At 37.2% G+C, this 20,153-nt stretch overlaps 1 protein-coding gene across 1 annotated transcript; it reads right to left on the reverse strand.

The window, feature by feature from the left end:
* Nucleotides 1–1,385: 1,385 nt before the first annotated feature.
* AIRE (autoimmune regulator) lies at nt 1,386–19,196 on the reverse strand. The gene is made up of 12 exons (XM_026685466.2): nt 18,347–19,196; nt 17,623–17,797; nt 17,082–17,231; nt 15,208–15,279; nt 11,831–11,949; nt 9,445–9,560; nt 6,272–6,368; nt 5,712–5,867; nt 4,881–5,002; nt 4,221–4,317; nt 2,802–2,870; nt 1,386–2,453 (listed from the first exon to the last, which is right to left on the reverse strand). Exons 1-12 carry the CDS (start codon nt 18,494–18,496, stop codon nt 2,373–2,375), a joined length of 1,404 nt encoding a protein of 467 aa, XP_026541251.2. The 5' UTR covers nt 18,497–19,196; the 3' UTR covers nt 1,386–2,372.
* Nucleotides 19,197–20,153: the final 957 nt, after the last annotated feature.

Here is a 20,153-nt window from a genome sequence, read left to right on the forward strand (position 1 = left end):
GACACAGAAGGATCTTGACAGACTTGAACATTAGGTCTATCTAACAAAATGAAATTCAATGGTGAAAAAAGTAAGGTTCTCCATTTAGGCAAGAAAAACAAAATGCACAGGTACAGTATATGTGGTACCTTGCTCAATAGTGGTGACTGTGAGAGGGCTCTTGGAGTCCTAGTGGACAATCACTTAAATATGAGCCAGCAGTATGCTGTAGCTGTCAAAAAAGCCAACACAGTTCTAGGTTGCATAAACAGAGGGATAGAATCAAGATGATGTGAAGTGTTAATATCACTTTACAATGCCTTGGTAAGGCCACACTTGGAATACTGCATCCAATTTTGGTCGCCATGATGTAAAAAAGATGTTTAGACTCTACAAACAGTACACAGAATAGCAACAAAGATGATTAGGGGACTGGAGACTAAAACATATAAAGAACGGTTGCTGGAACTGTATATGTCTAGTCTTATGAAAAGAAGGACTAGGGTGACATGATAGCAGTGTTCCGATATCTCAGAGGCTGCCACAAAGAAGAGGGAGTCAAACTACTCTCCAAAGCACCTGAGGGTAGAACAAGAAGCAATGGGTGGAAACTAATCAAGGAGAGAAGCAATTTAAAACTAAAAATTTCCTGACAGAACAATTAATCAGTAGAACAACTTGCCTCCAGAAGTTGTAAATGCTCCAACACTGGAAGTTTTTAAGAGATTAGATAACCATTTGTCTGAAGTGGTGTAGGGTTTCCTGCCTAAGTAGGGGGGTGGACTAGAAGATCTCCAAGGTCCCTTCCAACTGTGTTATTCTAAACCTTGTATCCAATCTTAGTCAACATAATTGTTAGAAAACAAAATGCCAGTTTGCATAAATAAATTATTTTAGATTTTGATGACAGGGAACATTTTTCACAAATATAGAAAATTGTATACAAGAATTACAAAGGTAAGGAATGAAATTGATAAATTTACATTCAACTTTTCAGAAATGGGAAAAAATATTTGGAGAATGTCAAAACCTTTGATGTATTTCTCTTTGACTACAGAGTTGAAATTTACTGTCAGTTGTGCACACAAACTGAAGAATACAACTGTTGCTGAAAATATGCATTGTAACAAAAGTACCTGAAGTTTTGTATTAATTATGCAGTACAGCTTTTTTTACCAGAATAGTAAGATTATTTATTTATATTTAATATTTCATAACTGCCCATTTTCCTGTTTATAAAATCAGTGTACTGTCTTTTCAAAATTTTGTAACAATAGCATGATGAAGTATACAAATAATAATGAAATACAGCTCCCAGACTCACGTCTATGCTTTATCAATTGAGTGTGTATGAGGTTATTATTTTAAAGCACAGAGATAGATGAAAGCAAAAGCTTAATTTGTTTAACTCTTTATATTAGACATAGAACTAGAAAAACAATTTTTGGCAATTTTAGGGTACAGTACAGCCCATCTGTTCCAAGTCCTGAATGCATGTCTAAATACTAGATGAAATTACTGAAACCTCAGCCACCACCCTGGAATTCCATTAGATGCCTGGGGCAGACCAGTAAGATCTATTTCATGAGTGGTATGGCACCAGATCTTCCTTATCAAGTTATGACACCATAGAATAATAATAAAACATTAAGAAATCTAGAGGTCACTTTATAGTAAGCAAGGAGTTTTTTGACGATGGCAAAGCATAATATCAATGTTACAAAGTTATAGATCACATTGGCTGCCTCAAGATTAAAAAAAAATCATCTAAAGTGAGTAATGTGTTAAGCCCTTATATCTGGAATACATCCATGGCTCTCATAATCATTAAGAATTCCTGAGCTGTCTCCAACTTTTCTCCCACAGAAGGAAAATTAAGTCCCCAGGAACTCCACCACCAACTACAGATTTTCTGAATGTTTTACCATGATACTACTATCATGCCAACAGTTGTGAGAGGTTAATTGAAAAATTAATTCATTGACTTGTTCAGTTACAGAATTAACAATAGGCAGGCAGTTCTAGTTTAGGGTACCACAATTGGGACTTGGTTGTTAAACAAAGTGTCACTAAATGAAATTGCAGCTGTGCTTATGTTTATTCAGCTTTTTTTTTCTTTACAGACCCATGACAGTTGTAAATGCAAAGATTGATCTGAACGTATTTTTTCATCATCATTGTAAATGTAAACAGTTACTACATAAGATAGTTACTATCAGTACATTCTATCAATATACATATAAAACATAAAAAATCATATTTTGAGCATAGTGTTGAACTGTAGAAAAATGAGATTATATTCCATGTTACTGAAAAATAGCAATGGAATTAGATATATTATTATTATTATTATTATTATTATTATTATTATTATTATTGAAAAACAGTGCCATCTATGAGAAAAATCCTTGGGTGCCTGATAATGAACGAGGCATGCTCTGGAATGCCCAATGCAAAATCCCATCAAATGTATTCTGGAAGATTATAGAGAAAATAAAATAATCAGAATCTGAATATAGAAAGAAGATAATTCATAGGAATAGGTTACACAATAAAGGCAAACATAAAACTATTTTTATACTTAAAAAAACAAATTCACTTATTCCTGGGAAGGGTAAACCACATCTAATTCTGATCAACCGTTTTTCCCACAAATTTGCAAATCATTTTGTGGCTGAATTTGTTAAACTAGTGCGTCAAATGCTGAATATTACCAAGAATGATTTTATTTTTGCTGAAGTCTACAGATGTATTATAAATTCCACATTAGATATTTTACAGAGCCAAATAAATAAACCGACATCATTATTTATTTGATTTACCTCCCCTAAGAGTGAATCCAGATCATCTTTGTTCAATGCAGGTTCAGTTCCAGCAGAATCTTCTACCACCTAGGATTCAAAATATTTCCTTACTATGTAACTGTATACATATCTATTCAGAAGTATCTATTCCACATGTTCAATAGGATTTGTTCTCATGCTAAATACAGGTTTAATGGCCATTTCAAAGTTATGATATGACAAAAAAATAACTTATGAAATTTTCAATATTTACATATTTACAACCATTGCAATCTCCCTATGGTATTGCAATTGCCATTTGCGACCTTCTCAGGTAACTCCAAAAAGTAAAGTCAATGGGGAAGCCTATAGATTGCAAATCATGATCATATAAATTTTGTACAACATAACTATGGTAAAAGGAAAACACCAGCCTTATGCATGAGAGTTTAAAAAGTCAGGTGTGAATAAATTATTCTATCTTCATATTCCTTTGGTGGGTCCTGCATTTGTCTGCTGATACCTGCTCCTTGCCTTCCCCCAGAAAGGGGTCAATACAATAATCATCAGAAGTCTTCATTGGGTTCAGTCTTAGAGGAACGTGGATATAAAATTTTTAGTATGCTGAGGTTGTTGAGCTTTGGAAGTGAAAATGATTCTATAAGCTTGAGGCAGAAGCTATTTGAGACACTTTTCAAAAATATAAGCTGCAGGAATGGATTAACAGATAACCAAGTAAAAGTTGTAGGTTTGTGTCATAGTTAAACATATGGAGACCACCATACCTGTCTTTTTCTTCAAATTTCTCTTCAAAATTCACTTCTGGAATAAATCCTTTGATTTGACACATTCATTTATATTTATAAACTTTACCTGTTGGGTCATCCTTTCAGATATATTTGTGAGTACAGAAGGTCTGGCAGAGATTCTGTGGTTGCAGGAGACTTAGGTTGCAAGAGACTTACCTGAGCAATTTGAGACATTCTTCTGCAAGGTTCCCTATTGACTTTCTCCCCTGCAAGCTTTTAAGGAAGGATGTGATTCCCAACTGACTTTTTCTCAGAAAGCTTCCCAGGCTTCCCAATTGGCTTGTGGGCAGGTGTCAGTTGTAGGAAAGTTGTAACTTAGGATCACATGACGGCAGCAGTGAACAATAGCAGGGTTGAAGCAGGGTTGAAACAGCAAGAACTTTCTAAAATTTCATTCCAACAGAAGCAATGGGTGCCAGCATTCAGTAATTTAGCCCATTTGCAGTACTTTAGTTGAAAATGGTTTGCCCTGTGTTGGGCAAACCATTGGTCAAACTCCCATTAATCTCAGATAACAAGGTATAAACCAATGATAGGAATTGCATCTCACATCTGAAGCATGAAAAGTCATGAAGGCCATCTGTGTATATACCAGATTTCTTTAATCCACTGGGTACAATAAGGCTGAAAAAAATATGGAAAATCTGACCTTTACTGCTCGTAGTGTTTGAGCATTGGAATGTGAGTCTCCTTCCAAGCTGATAACTGTAGAGTTGTCAAAACAGGACTTACATATCAGGATTCCACTAGAACACAATGTAAAAACAATCTTAAGCATTCCCTCAAAGTATAAGACTTGATTTCAGATTCCATGGTTGCTAAACTGGGTAGAGCTATGTTAGACTACTAGTAGATTCTCAAATGATTTAGTGTCTTTTTTTCCTCACATAAATCTTTTATCTAATCAAACAGCAGCATAAACATTTGCAGTAGAGCCTTCCACCTTATCATTTTGTCTCTGATATTCAGGAATATTTAGAGTGATGGTGATATGGTGGATCATTCAGTTATGTGATTTTGCACCTGTACAGAACCCTCTGCAAAAGGTGAAGATTAAAGTTTTGCCTTAGCTAAAACTTTAAAATGGCCTTGGAAAAAATTAGGAACAAATATGCCTCTAGGTGTCATATCAGTCACATTAATTTAGTGCACCTGACATCAATATTTGTCAGGTCTCCATTCTCCGCCTGCTCACTTTCCATGGTAACAGCTGGGGCCTTTTTTCACAGGAGTTTTGCACTAGGCTAGATGCCAAGGCTTGACAAATATAAGAGATAAATAAAGATTTATTTTTCAGCACAATTAATACCTGATTTCATCTGTATGGGCAGGAAAATGGCAGCGCCAGTGGAAAGCCCTGAAACATTTATTGCAGTAGACCACATCTCCTCCTTTCCAGCATATACCGCATTTATCACCAATGGTTAATTTCTGAAAAAATACAATTTAAAGTAATTTTCTAGCAAAAAGTGGTCCTTTTTTGCCTTCTTGAGAATAATTTTGTACTTTACATAATATCTCTTTTCTATCTAGAAATTGCCTGGACTGGTTCCTGTATTTTTTCCAGAAGCATTTTTCCATTGCATCTTCCTAGGGCTGAGAGAGAGTGGCTGGCTTTGTGCCTAAGTTGGCATTAGAACTTACTGTCTCTCAGTTTCTAGCCTGGAGTCTTAATCATTACACCAAACTGGCTCTTGTATTCTATTTATTCAAATTTACTTAATATTGAGAAACATAATTCTAGCATTTACTTAAATTAGTTTTAATTAAATTTAAACTGAAACAGTTTCAGTTAGTTTTGGATTTGCCCCATTCTTGCTCCTAGCCCATTCATCTCTTGGAGTGTGATCTTTAGTCTCCCAAAGCCAAAAACATATCCCTGCTTTAAACTTTTATCTTAACATACAGCTCTTCTGATGAAAGCAGCTAAGTCAAACACATGGCAACAAATTGTTTCCCCCATCTGACTCTTGCATAAATTCTTACTTACTTACTTACTTACTTACTTACTTACTTACTTACTTACTTACTTACTTACATACATACATACATACATACATACATACATACATACATACATGATTTGAAATGGCCTCACCCACTGAAATGTGAAAAATCCACAGAAAGACAATCTACTGACCAGTTGTTTCTCTGTTCCAGCATTCTGTACTGTGGATGGAGCTGCCACAGACATTGAGAGCAAAGATGGCAGGGGTTGCCTGAAGGAGGCACACAGAGGTTCTTTGATAAGAACTCTCCTCCCATCTTCAGTTGTTCTCTGGACATAAACAGCACCCTTAGGAGATAGGAAAATTAAATAACATTCCAGTCCTTATTCAGCAGGAAAACATTTGCACATAGAATGGAATACAAACTGTGCAAATTATTTCAGATCTGTCATATGCTGGTCTCAAAATGTTCTTAAAGAGACAGAAGTTCTTTAATTACATTATACACCAAATATCTATGCATAGCTTTAACAAAATTCAGTCTCTGTTTTCATTTTACAGAATGAAAACTAGAACTGTGATACAGGAGCAAATGAACAGACAACCACTGGAAAAAACAGCAGATTTTAGAATTACTTAGATATGGCAGCCTTCTCCAAACTAATATGCTTCTGATATCTGGCATGATAGCTCCTATCATCTCTGGACAGAATGACCATCTGACCTGGAAAGTAAAAAATTACAGTTATACCTGACTTTGAGTAAAAGACTCTCTATTCTTCTCCTCTTCAGTGCCCCTGTCCTCTTTGGCCTTCCCAGATGAGCAGGAATCACACCTCCATGTCCCACTGATGAGTGTTCCAAGGCAGAAAGACAGGTAGATAATCAAATATACAAAGGAAAAAAGAAGGAAAAATAAATTAAAAAGCTTCTTAAATCTTATATATAATCTGTTTCTTTCATGCAGAGTAGTTACTGGCTGAAAATATTTTGCTTTTTCCCTTAATCAGGGGTGGGATTCTACCAGTTCTGTCCACCTCTGTAGAACCGGTTGCTCTGAAGAGCAGCAAACAGAGAGCATACATTGAACCGGTTCTGTGTCTGCTGCTGTTTTGGCCCACCCGCCCGTCCGGGCTCTTACCGGTCCTTTGTTTCCTGCTTTTTCAACCGCAGCTGCTTTGCATGGCACAGCTGCGGTTGAAAAAGCAGGGGGAAAGGGCTTTTCCAACTGCTGTGCACCGTACACAGCGCTGCTCAGCTGTCCGGGCAGCTCAGCAGGCCGTAAATTGCACTTGTGCGACTCACGCATGCGCGCGCGATGCAGAACCACAGAACCGATAGTTATACTGGTGGGATCACATCCCTGCCCTTTATCCACATTTTTTGAGGTAGTTCTCAGTTGAATTACATTCAGCACTGGTATAAGGACAGCATTCTCCATTATATTTAACTTAGGGTCTCACAATGCACATGGAATAATATCTATCAATATCTGTTGCTGCTGCTGATCTCTATACACAATGCCTGCTGTTCATGCTGTCTTCAGATTCTGTCCATCTAAATCTTCCTACTACACACGTTGAGTTAGTGCTGCTCTCTTATGCTTAAAATGACACAAAACAATGCATAAAATTGCTGTCCTGTCTTACTCTTTTACAGGGGGCGGAGAGAAGTGGAATGATTGTAAATATAAGGAAAATGACAGAAAAAGCTCGATTTAGTTGTTTTCATTATTTTCTGGAGTGAAATAAGTGAGGGTAGGGCAAAAGAGTCATATGCTGAGATGGGCAACTATAGACACAAAATAAGTATATAAAGCCAGAAATATATTTTAGAATATTTTGTTTCAGCATAATTGCATAAAAATGCTTCTACTTTTTACACATAAAATAGTGCAACAGTGTTTTCCTTTTTTCTTCCCGTGGTAGATGCCCAAAGAAAAGTTTGTGTCAGAAACAGGGAGAAGCAGGAAGAAAGGGGATAATGAATGTGAAAGAAATCAAGATGCTAATGAAAATGGCAAATCCTGGAAGAAAATGGCAGCAGCAGAGGCTGAGAGATTGTGGCCAGATTTCCCAACATTTCCTAAACACACCTCTGATCTCATATACAGCAGGTCAGCTGATCTAATCTCCAACACAAGCATGACTAAATGTACAGATTTTATACTTCATGAAGCCATGATATAATAGCACTGACTTAAGCAGAAAAATATTACTTTAAAACTGTTATGCTTATTATGATCTCAAGCTGTTTCATTCATGGCCTGGAGATAAGGCAAGGGTAGCATCATGAAGATAATGAGTGAATATTGATGTTTCCAGAGTATAACTGAGGCAGACCCAATGCAGTAATGGAAGAAGCATATCCAGATGGCAGGTTTCAGCAAATAAATAAATTACTAGGACATTAACCACTACTTCTTCTAAAAATTTAAACAGTTCAATGGCATTATCTCTATACCTGATGCTTTACCACTTGGCAGCTGATCAATAGCCTATCATTCTTCATGTCAAAAAATATTTGTTCCTTATTCTTGGTTTACAAATGGTTCTGTCATTCAGTAATCCTGTTTGTAAAGAGTTCAATCTCTTTACAAATCTTGTTTGTAAAGTGTTCAATCTCTTTATAATGTTTCTTTGCTTCTATTAGGTCTCTCTTATTATTATTGTTGTTCAGCAGTCCTACCTTAATTATACATTTTCTTGCAATATTTCTGATTTTTTAAAAAATATTTCATTTTATTATCTATGGAGATTCTCAGTCATCCAGGTTATGGTTGTCCCAAAGATTCTTTTTCCAAAAGGCAAATGGACTTTCTTGTTTTTTTTCTCTGAAAACATTTCACTTCTCATCTAAGAAGCTTCTTGGATGAGAAATGAAATGTTTTCAAAGAAAAAACAAACAAGAAAGTCAATTGCCTTTTGGATAAAGCACCTTTGGGATATCTTATTTTCTTTTTCTTGTTATTTTCTTCTCTTTGTTGATATTCTTGATTGAGATATCTTCCTATGTCAGATACAATAAGGCAATATTTAAACAAACATTAAATATGTCACACAACCAGTCCATAAGTATACCTCATCCATATTTTAACATTCCTCCAATTAAAACACACTATGTATGCCTGCAAATCTGCACAATAGACCAGACTAGCTAAAGCAATGCCTTTCCCAATGGCAATATATAACTGAAAAACTGAAAATAAATAACTGCAATAAAACAGATATCTTCAAATTATGAATTTGAAATGTGGTCTGCAAGAAACAACCCACAGTAAATTAATTGTTCCTGGAAAAATAAAGAGCGGCTATTGCACTGGAGTTATGTAAACAGACACTCAGATACTTGGGCTTGTGATACCGATAGATATGGATTAGATATGTCTGTCAAGGTTAAGCAAAGTGATAGAAAGTAAGACAATGGATAAGGTGGTTAGATGCGATCAAGGCTATCAGTGGGATATTCCTGTAAGAAGTGCTAATTTTTCTCAAATTACCAGTGAGGACAGATTGAGATGGAGAATATTTTTACAGATCTCAGAAGTTGTGCCTGACTTGAAGATACCTTAGATATAAACAATGTACATAGCTATATCTAATAATGTACATCTATCTATCTTTTTCACAATTATTCTTCTTTTTTTTACTTTGAGAAGGTGTTGATTACTGTACTTTTTAAATTATAACCTAGATGTTTGTCATCTTTTATTTGTTTAAATAATAAAAACAAAAGCCCTTCTATAGCCTGCACCCTAAAATTAATTACAAAACTCAGTGAGAACATGGTACATAAGATTACAAAACTAAGTTAAGGAACTAATTTTAAAGGCCACAAAGAACCATAATCATACAAGAAAGCATATCGCTGTAAATCTGAACCCACGGCTATATTCAATTTTAGATGGATAAAAGTTGTTTTTACCTTGGAATTTCTGTCAGTGGTGGTATAAGGCAACCAAGATGAAAGGCCTTAGGGCACCCATCACAACAGATCAGCTCTCCACCATCCCTACAAATGGCACATTCATCATCGTTCTTCTGGCCAGCAAAATTGTGGAATGATTAAAATGAAAAGAACATTACAATTTGAACCAATTTCTTACATATGGCCAAGGTTGCTTTTGCTGATTTTATTAAATCACTAGACTTTTGTTAAAATTATCATTTCTTAGTTTACTTTGACCAGTAGCCCATTTTAAAGATTTTCAATATCCACGAAAACTTATTTAATAATAGGCTTACAGTCTTCCAGAAGATCATATACCAATGTATAGAAAGATCTGTATAATGTCTGAACGATATTTTGTAAAGCCCGAGTCAGATATTGCAGAAATCAGATGTCCGATTTCTTATGTAACCCAAGCCAAAGCAGCCAAGGAGGGCAGTGAATATTGACCAAATGGCATCCTCAACAAGCCAACAGAAGCTCACTAGATGCAAGCTCTTGACAGCAGCAGCAGCAAGATCATGAATAAGATGTCCTAATCTCATTCATACTCTAAGACTTGTGGGAGAAGATGGAGAATACTGTTTTAAAACTGGAATGGCTAAGGACAAATTTAAGCTCCCTCCACCCTGGACTGGGAGTGAAATAAAAACTGCACTATGAAGACACACCCTATAAAAACAGTGAGATGTCTCCAAGCATAGTTAACAGGTCATACAGAGCCCCAAATCTCTGCAGGTCTTACTGATTATTTCTATTTAGGGAGAAGCGTAAATCCAAAAAAATATTTGGGTAATAAAGAGGTTAATTATTAATACCTTTTATAAAAACAGGTAAAAATTAGTTTATGCATTTATTATATGCTTTGAAATACTTGGGGAATTCCATCTTGATAGAAATGGCACATCATCTAAGAAGGAAAAAAAAATACATCATGGCCAAACCCACATCTTTGAATCTGACACCAGTTTAGTACATAAGGAAAATTGGGACTTCCCACTGCTGATGGATTATACGTTGGGTATACGCTATCCTAGATTAGGACAAAGCTAATGAACTATTAGCTATTAGGAACACACAGGGCAACTCCCATCATGCCTCCACATGTTCCTATCACAGGAAAGTTTATGGAAATTTTTCATTTATATTAGAATAGTGTCATATACACTTAGTCCTTGATTTACGACCATAATGGAGCCCAGAATTTCTATTGTAAGTCATCAAGTCCAAGACATTCACATAACCGGATCCAATTTTATGACTTTTTTTTTTTTTTGCAGCAGTTGTTAAGCAAATGCCATGATCATTAAGTGAATCAATGTATTCTAATGGATATTTTTTTCCAGAAACCAGTAAAAAAAAAACAGAAATCTGTAAAAAACAAAACAAAAACCCATTAATCACAGTCATGTGACCATGGATTGCTGCAACCAGCTCTAAAGTTGAGCTGGTTACCAAACCTCTGAAATATGCGACCGCAGGAGGTTGTACAATTGTCAAAACTTCAGAATTGGGTAATAAGTCATAATGGGGTTTCCACTGTAACTTTGAATGGTTGTTACTTTACTATACAGTAAAGGATTAGTCTAAACAGCAGTTTTCCAACAAAAATATGTCTATAGGTTCTTTCTACAATCTCACCTCTCTTATTTACCTCAGCAAGAACATGATGTATTGCCATATTAGATGGAACAATTATAGAAATTGTATGAGATTGTTTTCCACTTCAGTTTTAGGGAATGTTAGTGACTTTATGTTTTTTTAAATGTCAACCATAGGGCTTACATTGTAGTTTCATGTGATCACTGACTTAAATATTGAGAAATTATGCTATTATAATTGTGTAATTGAGTAATAGCGATTGGTAAGATTCAACGAGGCAGCAAGGAATGAGTACGTAGGCTGCACACATACAGGAGCCATTAATTGTTCCTTTCCTTTAAAATAATGCATTCAAATTCCACACAAATGTTCCCACTAATATGCAAGGTAAACAATGCAGTATCTAGCACAGTATCTGTCTTTTGTATGTGGAACTAGCATGCAAATGTTTTTCTTGCTGATGTTCACCTATTCATATTGAACAGTCATGTTCAGTTGCTATTTTTGCATTTTAATATAGATTGGCAATATAGATTGGCATGCAACACTTCTTGAAAAGTACATTGCTATTGGTGCTATATAAATAAGACTAATAGAGGCTCTTGGATTTCCTATTTATCTCTACGTGGTCACCATAACCTTGCCACAGTGAGACTGACTTTAAACAGAGAAGTCAGCCCAGCATAGATTCCTTTTTACTACTAAAGATCCAAAGAGAATAAGAATTTATAATAGTATATAATTATACATATTCAGAAACCTGGGGTTCTTTGTTATTCATGCTTGGCTTCTTTTCATAAGCTTTATTTTCTCCAAGTTCTTCCGATGTGCTTGATGTATAATATTCATCCCCAACTTTAACAAATTTCTTAGCATTGCCTGGAAAAAGACATATTTGACATCTTTGGAACTGTGCCTTTCCTAGGAGACAATTTAACCTTAGCTGTAATTGAAATACAGTATTAAACCAAATTAACCTTTTCAAACAATATAATGTAACATATAGTTATCTTTTCTGCATACGCCCAGCAGTGCAAAATGAAGTAAGTTTGGTATAGATTTTACAACAAAGCAAGAAAGAAGCTTAACACAATATGGAGAATATCATTGTGCCAATGTTTAAGTGGTACTAAAGTAGAATGTAGCACTTTGAAACAGCTGTGATAGATTCTCGACTGTTCAGTAGATTCCCACCTTTATACCTCAGATCCCCATATGCAAAATTGAGATCTACTTAAATACTCTTTTAAAATGCTATTATAACAAATGATCAAGTTAACGTTCCTTTGGAAATTCTTCATCTTGACATTGAAATTGTCTATTATTTCTGTTTGAAGATTTCTTTTCTGTTAATATATTCAAAAGAAACAATCAACAAGCCAAAAAGGGAACATATAGACCCATGATGTGCCATAGGTGGCATGCAGAGCCATTTGTGCGGGCACGCGAGTCCCAGCCAAACTTACCTGCACTGCGCATGCACGTGCCTCCCAGCTGATTTTCGGCCCATTTGAGGTATTTTTCGGCCTTCCAGATGCTCGAGGGAAATCTCTGCACCCTTGTGGAGGCCGAAAAATGGGCCTTCTGGAAATACCAGAAATGACGAAACTGGAAGTGATGAAATGGGCCCGTTTTTCAGCCTCCAAAGGCTGCAGAGGCTTCCCTCGAGCTTCTGGGAGGCCGAAAAGGGGCCTCAAATCAGCTGGGAGGCGTGTGCATGTGCAGTGCAGGTAAGGGGGGGTGGCGATATTGCACGACCATGTGCAGGGGGGTGCATTGCATTGTGGGTGCCAGCAAGTACGCACTTTCAGCACACCACAACAAAAAGGTTCACCATCACTGATATAGACCAAAACACTTCAATACCAGCAATCAACACCCTGATGTGCATAGATTAACACCAAGATTAACATTGGACCAACAATTAAGTGACTATACCTCAATCAAGAAACTGTCAAACAGCCCAAGCAAAGAACTTCCAAGACCACTCTCACCAACACCAACAGGGCAAACCACTAGAATATAAATTGAGAGCAAACCTCACTCCATATTAGCACTGATGATGTCACCTAGTTTGGGTAATGAAACATCTGCAAGAAAACAACCAAGCTCAGGGAGCACCAAGGATCTTTAATTTCAACATTGAAATATTCTCCTTATCAGTTTCTTCTATCAATCATGTTTGATTCTTGGACACTGTCTGAAATAGTCCCTTCAATTTTCTTGGCAAGATTTTTCAGAAGTGGTTTGCCATTGCCTTCTTCTGAGGGCAAAGCGAAGGTCACCCAGTTGGTTTTTGTGCCTTAGATGGAACTAGAAATAATCTCCCAGGTTCTATGATGCCATAGCCATTACATTATACTGGCTCTTTGAAGAGAATATTTAGCAATTAGAAGGTTCTTTAGATTGAGTAGGATAATTGTGGAGAGATAATACTGAACTGATCTAATTTTTCTTATTTGAATCTCATAATTAATCAATTTTCTTACATGCAAAGAATAGACTTAAATGAAATCATCAAAAAGCAGCTTAGAACAACTGTTAAAATGAGAAACTGATTCAGCAAAAGTTACTGAATAGCCTTTAATGACATTTTTTCTCACCTAATGTAATATATAGGCTGCCTGGCTAAAGAAATATTTTGTATGCTGAACAATACTTTAGCCATTCAGAATTCTAAATAAGAAGAATGACTTGGGATCATATCTGAGTGAGCAGTACGTTAAGGCATTGTATAAAGATAATGTTGGATAGTCAAAGACTAGCAACCAACGACTTCAAAATTAAATCTAAAACTTAACCAAGTTGTGTGACATTTCAGTATGTAACATTGACAAGTCTCCAAACAAGGATGTCAAATTATTGTGAAATTCTTTGTTTCTTTCTGAGATCCCAGGGAGACATTTCAAAATCTAATGATCTGATAATGAAACAAGATTGTTCATGGTTTTAAATTTTATTTTGATTGATAGATCATTTCACAGAAGTAGCCGAACAGTATGGATTAGCATATTCAAGAGGGCTGTGAAAATATTTATAGACCCCTCACATCCTGGACATAAACGGTTTCAACTCCTACCTTCAAAATGACCTTGTAGAGCAGTGGTCGTCAACTGCTGGGCTGGGGACCACTGATGATCTGCGAGAAAATTTTGGTGGTCCACAGAGAAATGTCCCCCAAAAGCACTCCCCCCAAAGCAATTAATCCAGGCTGCACGAGAACATAAGGCTGCACCGCCCACATGGCCCACCCACCTGCTGGCCCCCACCCTTCGGCCGAGCACAGACCTTACCTTGAGTAGAGCCACGTGAGCTGGAACTGGAAGGTAAGACCAATAGCGGGGAGGGAAATCCATCATGGGGTATCTTGCTGACTTAGCGGGGAGGGAAATCCATCATGGGATGTCTTGCTGACTTTGGTGGGAAAGTCAGTCCCATATTCCAGAGCTGCAGTAGTCACAGGACTGGCCTTTTGGTCATCCCAGAGCAGCTCCTCCAGTCCATGGCAGGCCAGTGCACCTGGGTAGAGGAGCAACTGCTCCGGGATGACCAAAAGGCCAGTCCTGTGACTACTGCAGCTCTGGAATATGGGACTGACTTTCCCACCAATTTCAGCAAGCCACCATATGTCAAAATTCATATTAGTGGTCCGTGGGATTTAAAATTATGAGTTTGGTGGTCTAAGGTCCAAAAGGTTGGTGGCCCCTGTTATAGAGCACTGCACACCAGAATAACTAAACACAAGCAGTTTTTTCCCGAACACCATCACTCTGCCAAACAAATAATTCCCTCAACACTGTCCAACTATTTACAAAGTCTGCATTACTATTACTATTAATCTTGTCAACACTCCTTATCACCCATCCCCTCTCACTTGTGACTGTATGACTGTAACTTTGTCGCTTGTATCCTAATAATTTATATGAACTGTTTTCTAGTATGATTTCATTGCTTATTGTACCCTATGACTATTATTAAGTGTTGTACCTTATGATTCTTCACTCTTGATGAATGTATCTTTTCTTTTATGTATTCTGAGAGCTTATGCACAAAGACAAATTCCTTGTGTGTCCAATCACTCTTGGCCAATAAAGAATTCTATTCTATTCAACAAAAATAGCAAAGTGATAAACTTACCACTTGGAAGAGGGTAATGTTGTACCTCAGCATTTTCTGATTTCTTCACAGCTTTTGTTTTAGGATGGGACCCTGTTGATTTATAAGACAGTTTGCAATACTGAAAGCAGAAATTGTCTTTTTTTTTTTTTTTTTGCAAAATGCACAATATCGGTACTATGTTTCTCCAACAGTAGGCCCCTCCAATAGGAAGGCCCAGCATGTTTTCTAGGTATGAGGTGAAATTAAGCCCCTCCCCCAAAATTAAGGCTCATTTAAAACATGCAAAATGGGGGGAAGGGTGGGGAGGAAACTTGCCATTAGGAGCGCCCCACAGGCAGCCACGCCTCGCCACCAGCTGCTCCTAATGGCCGATCATGGCAGAGAGGGGAGAGCTCCCTACCCCCAAGCGCCATTGCTGCAGACCCGGGTATGGTGCTGGCTGTAGGCCAATTCAGCGAGTGGGCAGTGGTGGAAGACACTCTTCCCTCTCTCCCTCCCTCCCTCCTTCTTTCCCTGCCAAGCTTCCCAGTCGCCGTCAAGCAAAGCGATGCCCCTGCGGGAGGGCAGGAGGTTCTCGTTGGCAGTGAGGTCTGTCCCACCGCTGCTGCTGCTGTTGTTGGAGATGGCACTGGCGAGAGAGGAGCCACTGCCGGCAGGAACCATGGAAGCTAGGGAGGAGGCTTCTCACCTAAGAAGCTGCTGAAACACTGCTGGTGGAGGAATGCGCTCAAACCGTTCCTCCACCCGCTGGAAGGGCCACTTCTCCACTACCACTATGCCACAATGTCCAGCAGGGACTCCGGCCTCTGCATGTTGCCCAATGGCAGCACTCTGAACGCAGCATAAGCCGCAGCAAGGGCAGAAGGGAAAGCGACAGCGGTGGAGGAAGCGGCAGTGGTGCAAAATGCTCTGCCGCTGCTGAGGCCGACATCCACGCCGCCGCCGCTGCCCGCCCACTGACCCAGCCTGCAGCCAGCACCATACTCAGGTCTGCAGCAAAGGCGTTTGGCGGAGGTAAGGAGCTCTCCGTGCTCAGCCGGTAGGAGCGGCTGGTGGCGAGGCGTGGCTGCCCGCGGGGCACTCTAGGAGAAGGTGCATGGTGGTGGGGGAAATTAAATCACCCCCGAAAAGATGGCCTAGCTGTTTTTGGGGGGTCAAAAGAAAATAAGGCCCAGTCTTATTTTCTGAAAAACACGGTAGTTCTAAACTTACAACCACAATTGAGCTCAAAATTTCTATTGCTAAGCAAAGAGGTTGTTAAGTGAGTTTTGCTCCATTTTATAACCCTTTTCTCCACTGCTGTTAAGTGAATTACTGCAGTTGTCAAATGAACCATGCAGTCATTAAGCAAATATGGCTTCCTCCATTGACTTTGCCTGTTGGAAGCCTGCTGGGAAAGTCACAAATGGTGATCACAATACCCTCGCACAGTGCAGCTGTCAGAAATACATGCCAGTTGCCAAGTGCCTGAATTTTGATCACATGACTGTGAGGATGCTGCAACAATCTTTAGTGTGAAAACAGTTGTAAGCCACTTTTTCCAGTGCCATTGCAATTTTGGTCACTAAACAAATAGTTGTAAGTTGAGGACTACCTGTAACAATAAATCTTATTATATGTTATTTATTAGAATAAAATTAAGAACTATACTTTTCTCAGAAGCTTGAGAACCATTAGTAGAGACAATATACTGTAAAGGAATGTTTAACTCCAACGGCATGTTATCTTTAATTTTATAAAAAGAGAAAAATGCAGTATGATGTCATTCCTCTTCTGAGATGCTTAAGTTTTGGAGAGGGATTTCCTTTTTTCTTTAAATTTATTCTTTTCATATTTTAGTTAAACTGCAATATCCCACAGATACAGTAAAAACATAGTAAATAATTCTATACCAAGGTGCAGATCAATTTTCCCTGAAGGCTGAGTCAATTGCAAAGGGTCTTTTTCTTCTATCTTTCTCTTTCCTTGGGATTTGTGCTGAGTCACAATCTTTGGACTAATGGCAACTTTCTTTGTTCTGCGATGCTTGCTGAAATCCATATCTGAAAACAAGGGAAATACTGAGACTGGTTGAGATTCTTGCCTACAATTGTGGGAATTTATCTCCAACTACATAGAAGGTAACTTCTTCCTTAGCAAAGACAGATATATGCCACAAGATAGATCTTCTAAATGTGCTGGCATTATTAACTCACATTTTCATCATTGTATCAAGTGGTTGGCTTTAAATTAAACTTGAATTTTAGCTTATACTAAAATCACTTTGATATGCTAGACATGTCCCAAGTACACTAATTTTACTATGAACCACATCCAGCCAATTAGATACAACTTGGATTACTTCCATAATTCTCAATTTCTGTACTACCTATTATTCACAACTTCTGTCTCCTGTAAATTTCATTTTAAGGCCATGATGACAACATCTTATACCTTTAGGAAAGCTGCTCCAAATGGACTGAAGCTTGGAATACCTCTCCAAGTTGTATTCTTTGAAAAGGACTCTCCAGAAATCTTCTATGGAAGATAAATCCTGATTTAGCAACCATGTCAACATGGTATAAAAAGCCCGGTGGCAGCCTTCAGTTTCCTTCAGGTGGAGAGTGTCCTTCAAGACAAAGAGAGAGAAAATACAAAATTGACCTAATTCTCAAATATATTTTATTCCTTTAAAATGCTTAACATGCAGTATATATTATTTGTTGTAGTCCATCTTCTTGAGTAGTAGCTAATTAGGGATGGTAATAGCCTCAACATTAAACTTTGGTGTATAAATTGGGAGACAACACTTTCATTCATACTTCAATTCTAAAAGTTAATACCCAGGATATACAGTTTCAGACTCTCTTGATTTTTCATCGTACCTGCCCAAATAAAAGTTTATACAAAGCTGTCTGAAAAACCATCACATTTCAATAATTTGCACAGAATGAAAGAGAAAATGCAGTAATGAAAAATAAAAACTCCAAAGTTAAAAAGTGAGAGAGAGAGATCAGCAAAACTGTAACTGAATATGAGTTATGCATAATATTGTATAAAATAAAACAGCAAATATGCAAATTATTGTAACACATTAAATGAATGGCTTAAAAGAAACAGATATATTCCAGTATTGTACTGAAGAGCTATATGTACTCAGATTTTTTTCCCCTCTCACCTTGAACATCTCTTCAGTGACAATTTCATGATCAGCAAGCCCATGAAGTAATGGGAAGACATCATCCACTGCCATTGAAATCTCTGTGCGATAAATCTTCAGTAACTTTCTCAAATCTCCTTCTCCTAATGCTCTATTGGAATTGAACATCCTGGAACAGAAACATATGTACAGAAGGAGTAAACTAATCTTCCAAGTTTATTTTTGGATCAACTTTGCATGAAACAAACCTGATTAAAAGTGCCAGAAGATAATTAAAACCCCAGTTTTGAGGTAAAATATTCTGAAGGATCATCAATTATTTTATGAACCTTGCTGGCTTTGGAACATTAGACGTGCAAAAACAGTTTGCAAAAAGATGGTGCTCCTGCCTATAATTTGTCTTTTCCAATGACTCCTTGGTTGTTATTTTTCATTTCTTTCAATATTTCTAAGTATTCAGCTTTGACATGCTTAGCCAGGCTGCCTTGATAATCAAGAGATACCACCTTGTTGGTCTCACCTCCTAAATGGTAATCAACACAATATCTGCTTTCTGTAGTTCCTTCTGCTCTTTATATTGCTCCATCTTGAAATAAGGATAGATGAGGAGGGAGGTGGTGGTGTGTGGAACAAGATCAATAAAATTTGATTGAAGATACAAACAGAAACTCGGTAATAACACTCTGATGAATCTGGGAAATAAAACCTCTCTCCAGTAAAGCCTATTTAGACCGCTTTATTATTTGAAATATCGTGTTTCTTTCACAGTGTTTCACTCCACCCTGTGCCATCTGCACACACTGTGTATTACCTTTCTTGACTGGAAAATGAGAAGGTTATACTGTGTATGGGGAAGTGCTGGGTCCCCACCCCACCCCACCCCTGGTCCCTTACAGTTCTGATAAGGTTCCATAACTTGCATGAGAGACTTGCCAATTATTATTTTTTTATGTTGCAAAGATATGGCTATAATCAGGAATATAATAATATTGAGCACCTATATTCATGTTGTTTGACAAGTTATTGCCATAATTTATTTAAAATACAAATATAGGATTTGTATTTTAGTTTTAGAAAACCTAATACTAGTCTATTGCTTCAATTCATGAAAATCAGGTGACAGCTAAAAGCTGTGAGTAGTGTTCTTTTATATGCTAATTCTGTGAGAATTGGATCAGAAACTGCTTTTCATGAAAAATAAATATACAGTTACTCTCAAGTAGGTAATTGGTTTCAAAACACTTTAAATTATTCTTGACAAAATTTGTGGACTTTCCATGGTATTTAATCATTATATCTTCACTAAAATGAAGCTAGGAAAAGCCCACAATAATGATCACCAAAGAAATAAAAGTATATAACTCAAATGATCATAAGTATTGCTAATGTGTTCTTAGATCCACAAATGTCCATTCTACTTTAGAAACACTTGGATAATTATTTTTAACAGTGAATTCATTTTAATCTATTCTCCAGTAATGCTTTGTCATCTAATTCTCTATTCATTACCTTTCTGTAAATATATTAGCTTAACTTTTTTCTCGCTCCTTTTTGTAGTAGTCATAGTAGTTCTTCCCCTTTTGGTTCAGATAGCTCAACTAATAACATGGCTATTATATATATTTTCCCTAAACTATATTATTTTCCTCTGTCACTAGAATACAGGTATTGCAAGTATTTTAAACACACTTGGAATGAAACAGAGCATGGCTAGTTGCTGCTGTATCCCTGCTATTGAAAATGTATTCATATTTCTACATCTCTAAATCCAGAAAGCAAGAAAAAATGGATACATATTGACCTAGGTAATGATTTATTTATTTAT

Source organism: Notechis scutatus, chromosome 4 (genome assembly GCF_049901735.1).
Source record: "Notechis scutatus isolate UNSWTSFEM ecotype Mainland chromosome 4, rNotScu1.2, whole genome shotgun sequence".
NCBI classification, from domain to species: Eukaryota; Metazoa; Chordata; class Lepidosauria; order Squamata; family Elapidae; genus Notechis; species Notechis scutatus.

Bases quoted from the DNA above. Each gene is read 5' to 3' on its own strand.
- AIRE (XM_026685466.2), bottom strand. From the start codon at position 18,496: ATGTTCAATTCCAATAGAGCATTAGGAGAAGGAGATTTGAGAAAGTTA. The intron at 11,950-15,207 runs GTAAGTTTATCA...GTCTTTTTCCAG, and splicing joins ACATTACCCTCTTCCAAGTG to GCAATGCTAAGAAATTTGTT. The intron at 6,369-9,444 runs GTAAAAACAACT...AACACTCATCAG, and splicing joins CCACTGACAGAAATTCCAAG to TGGGACATGGAGGTGTGATT.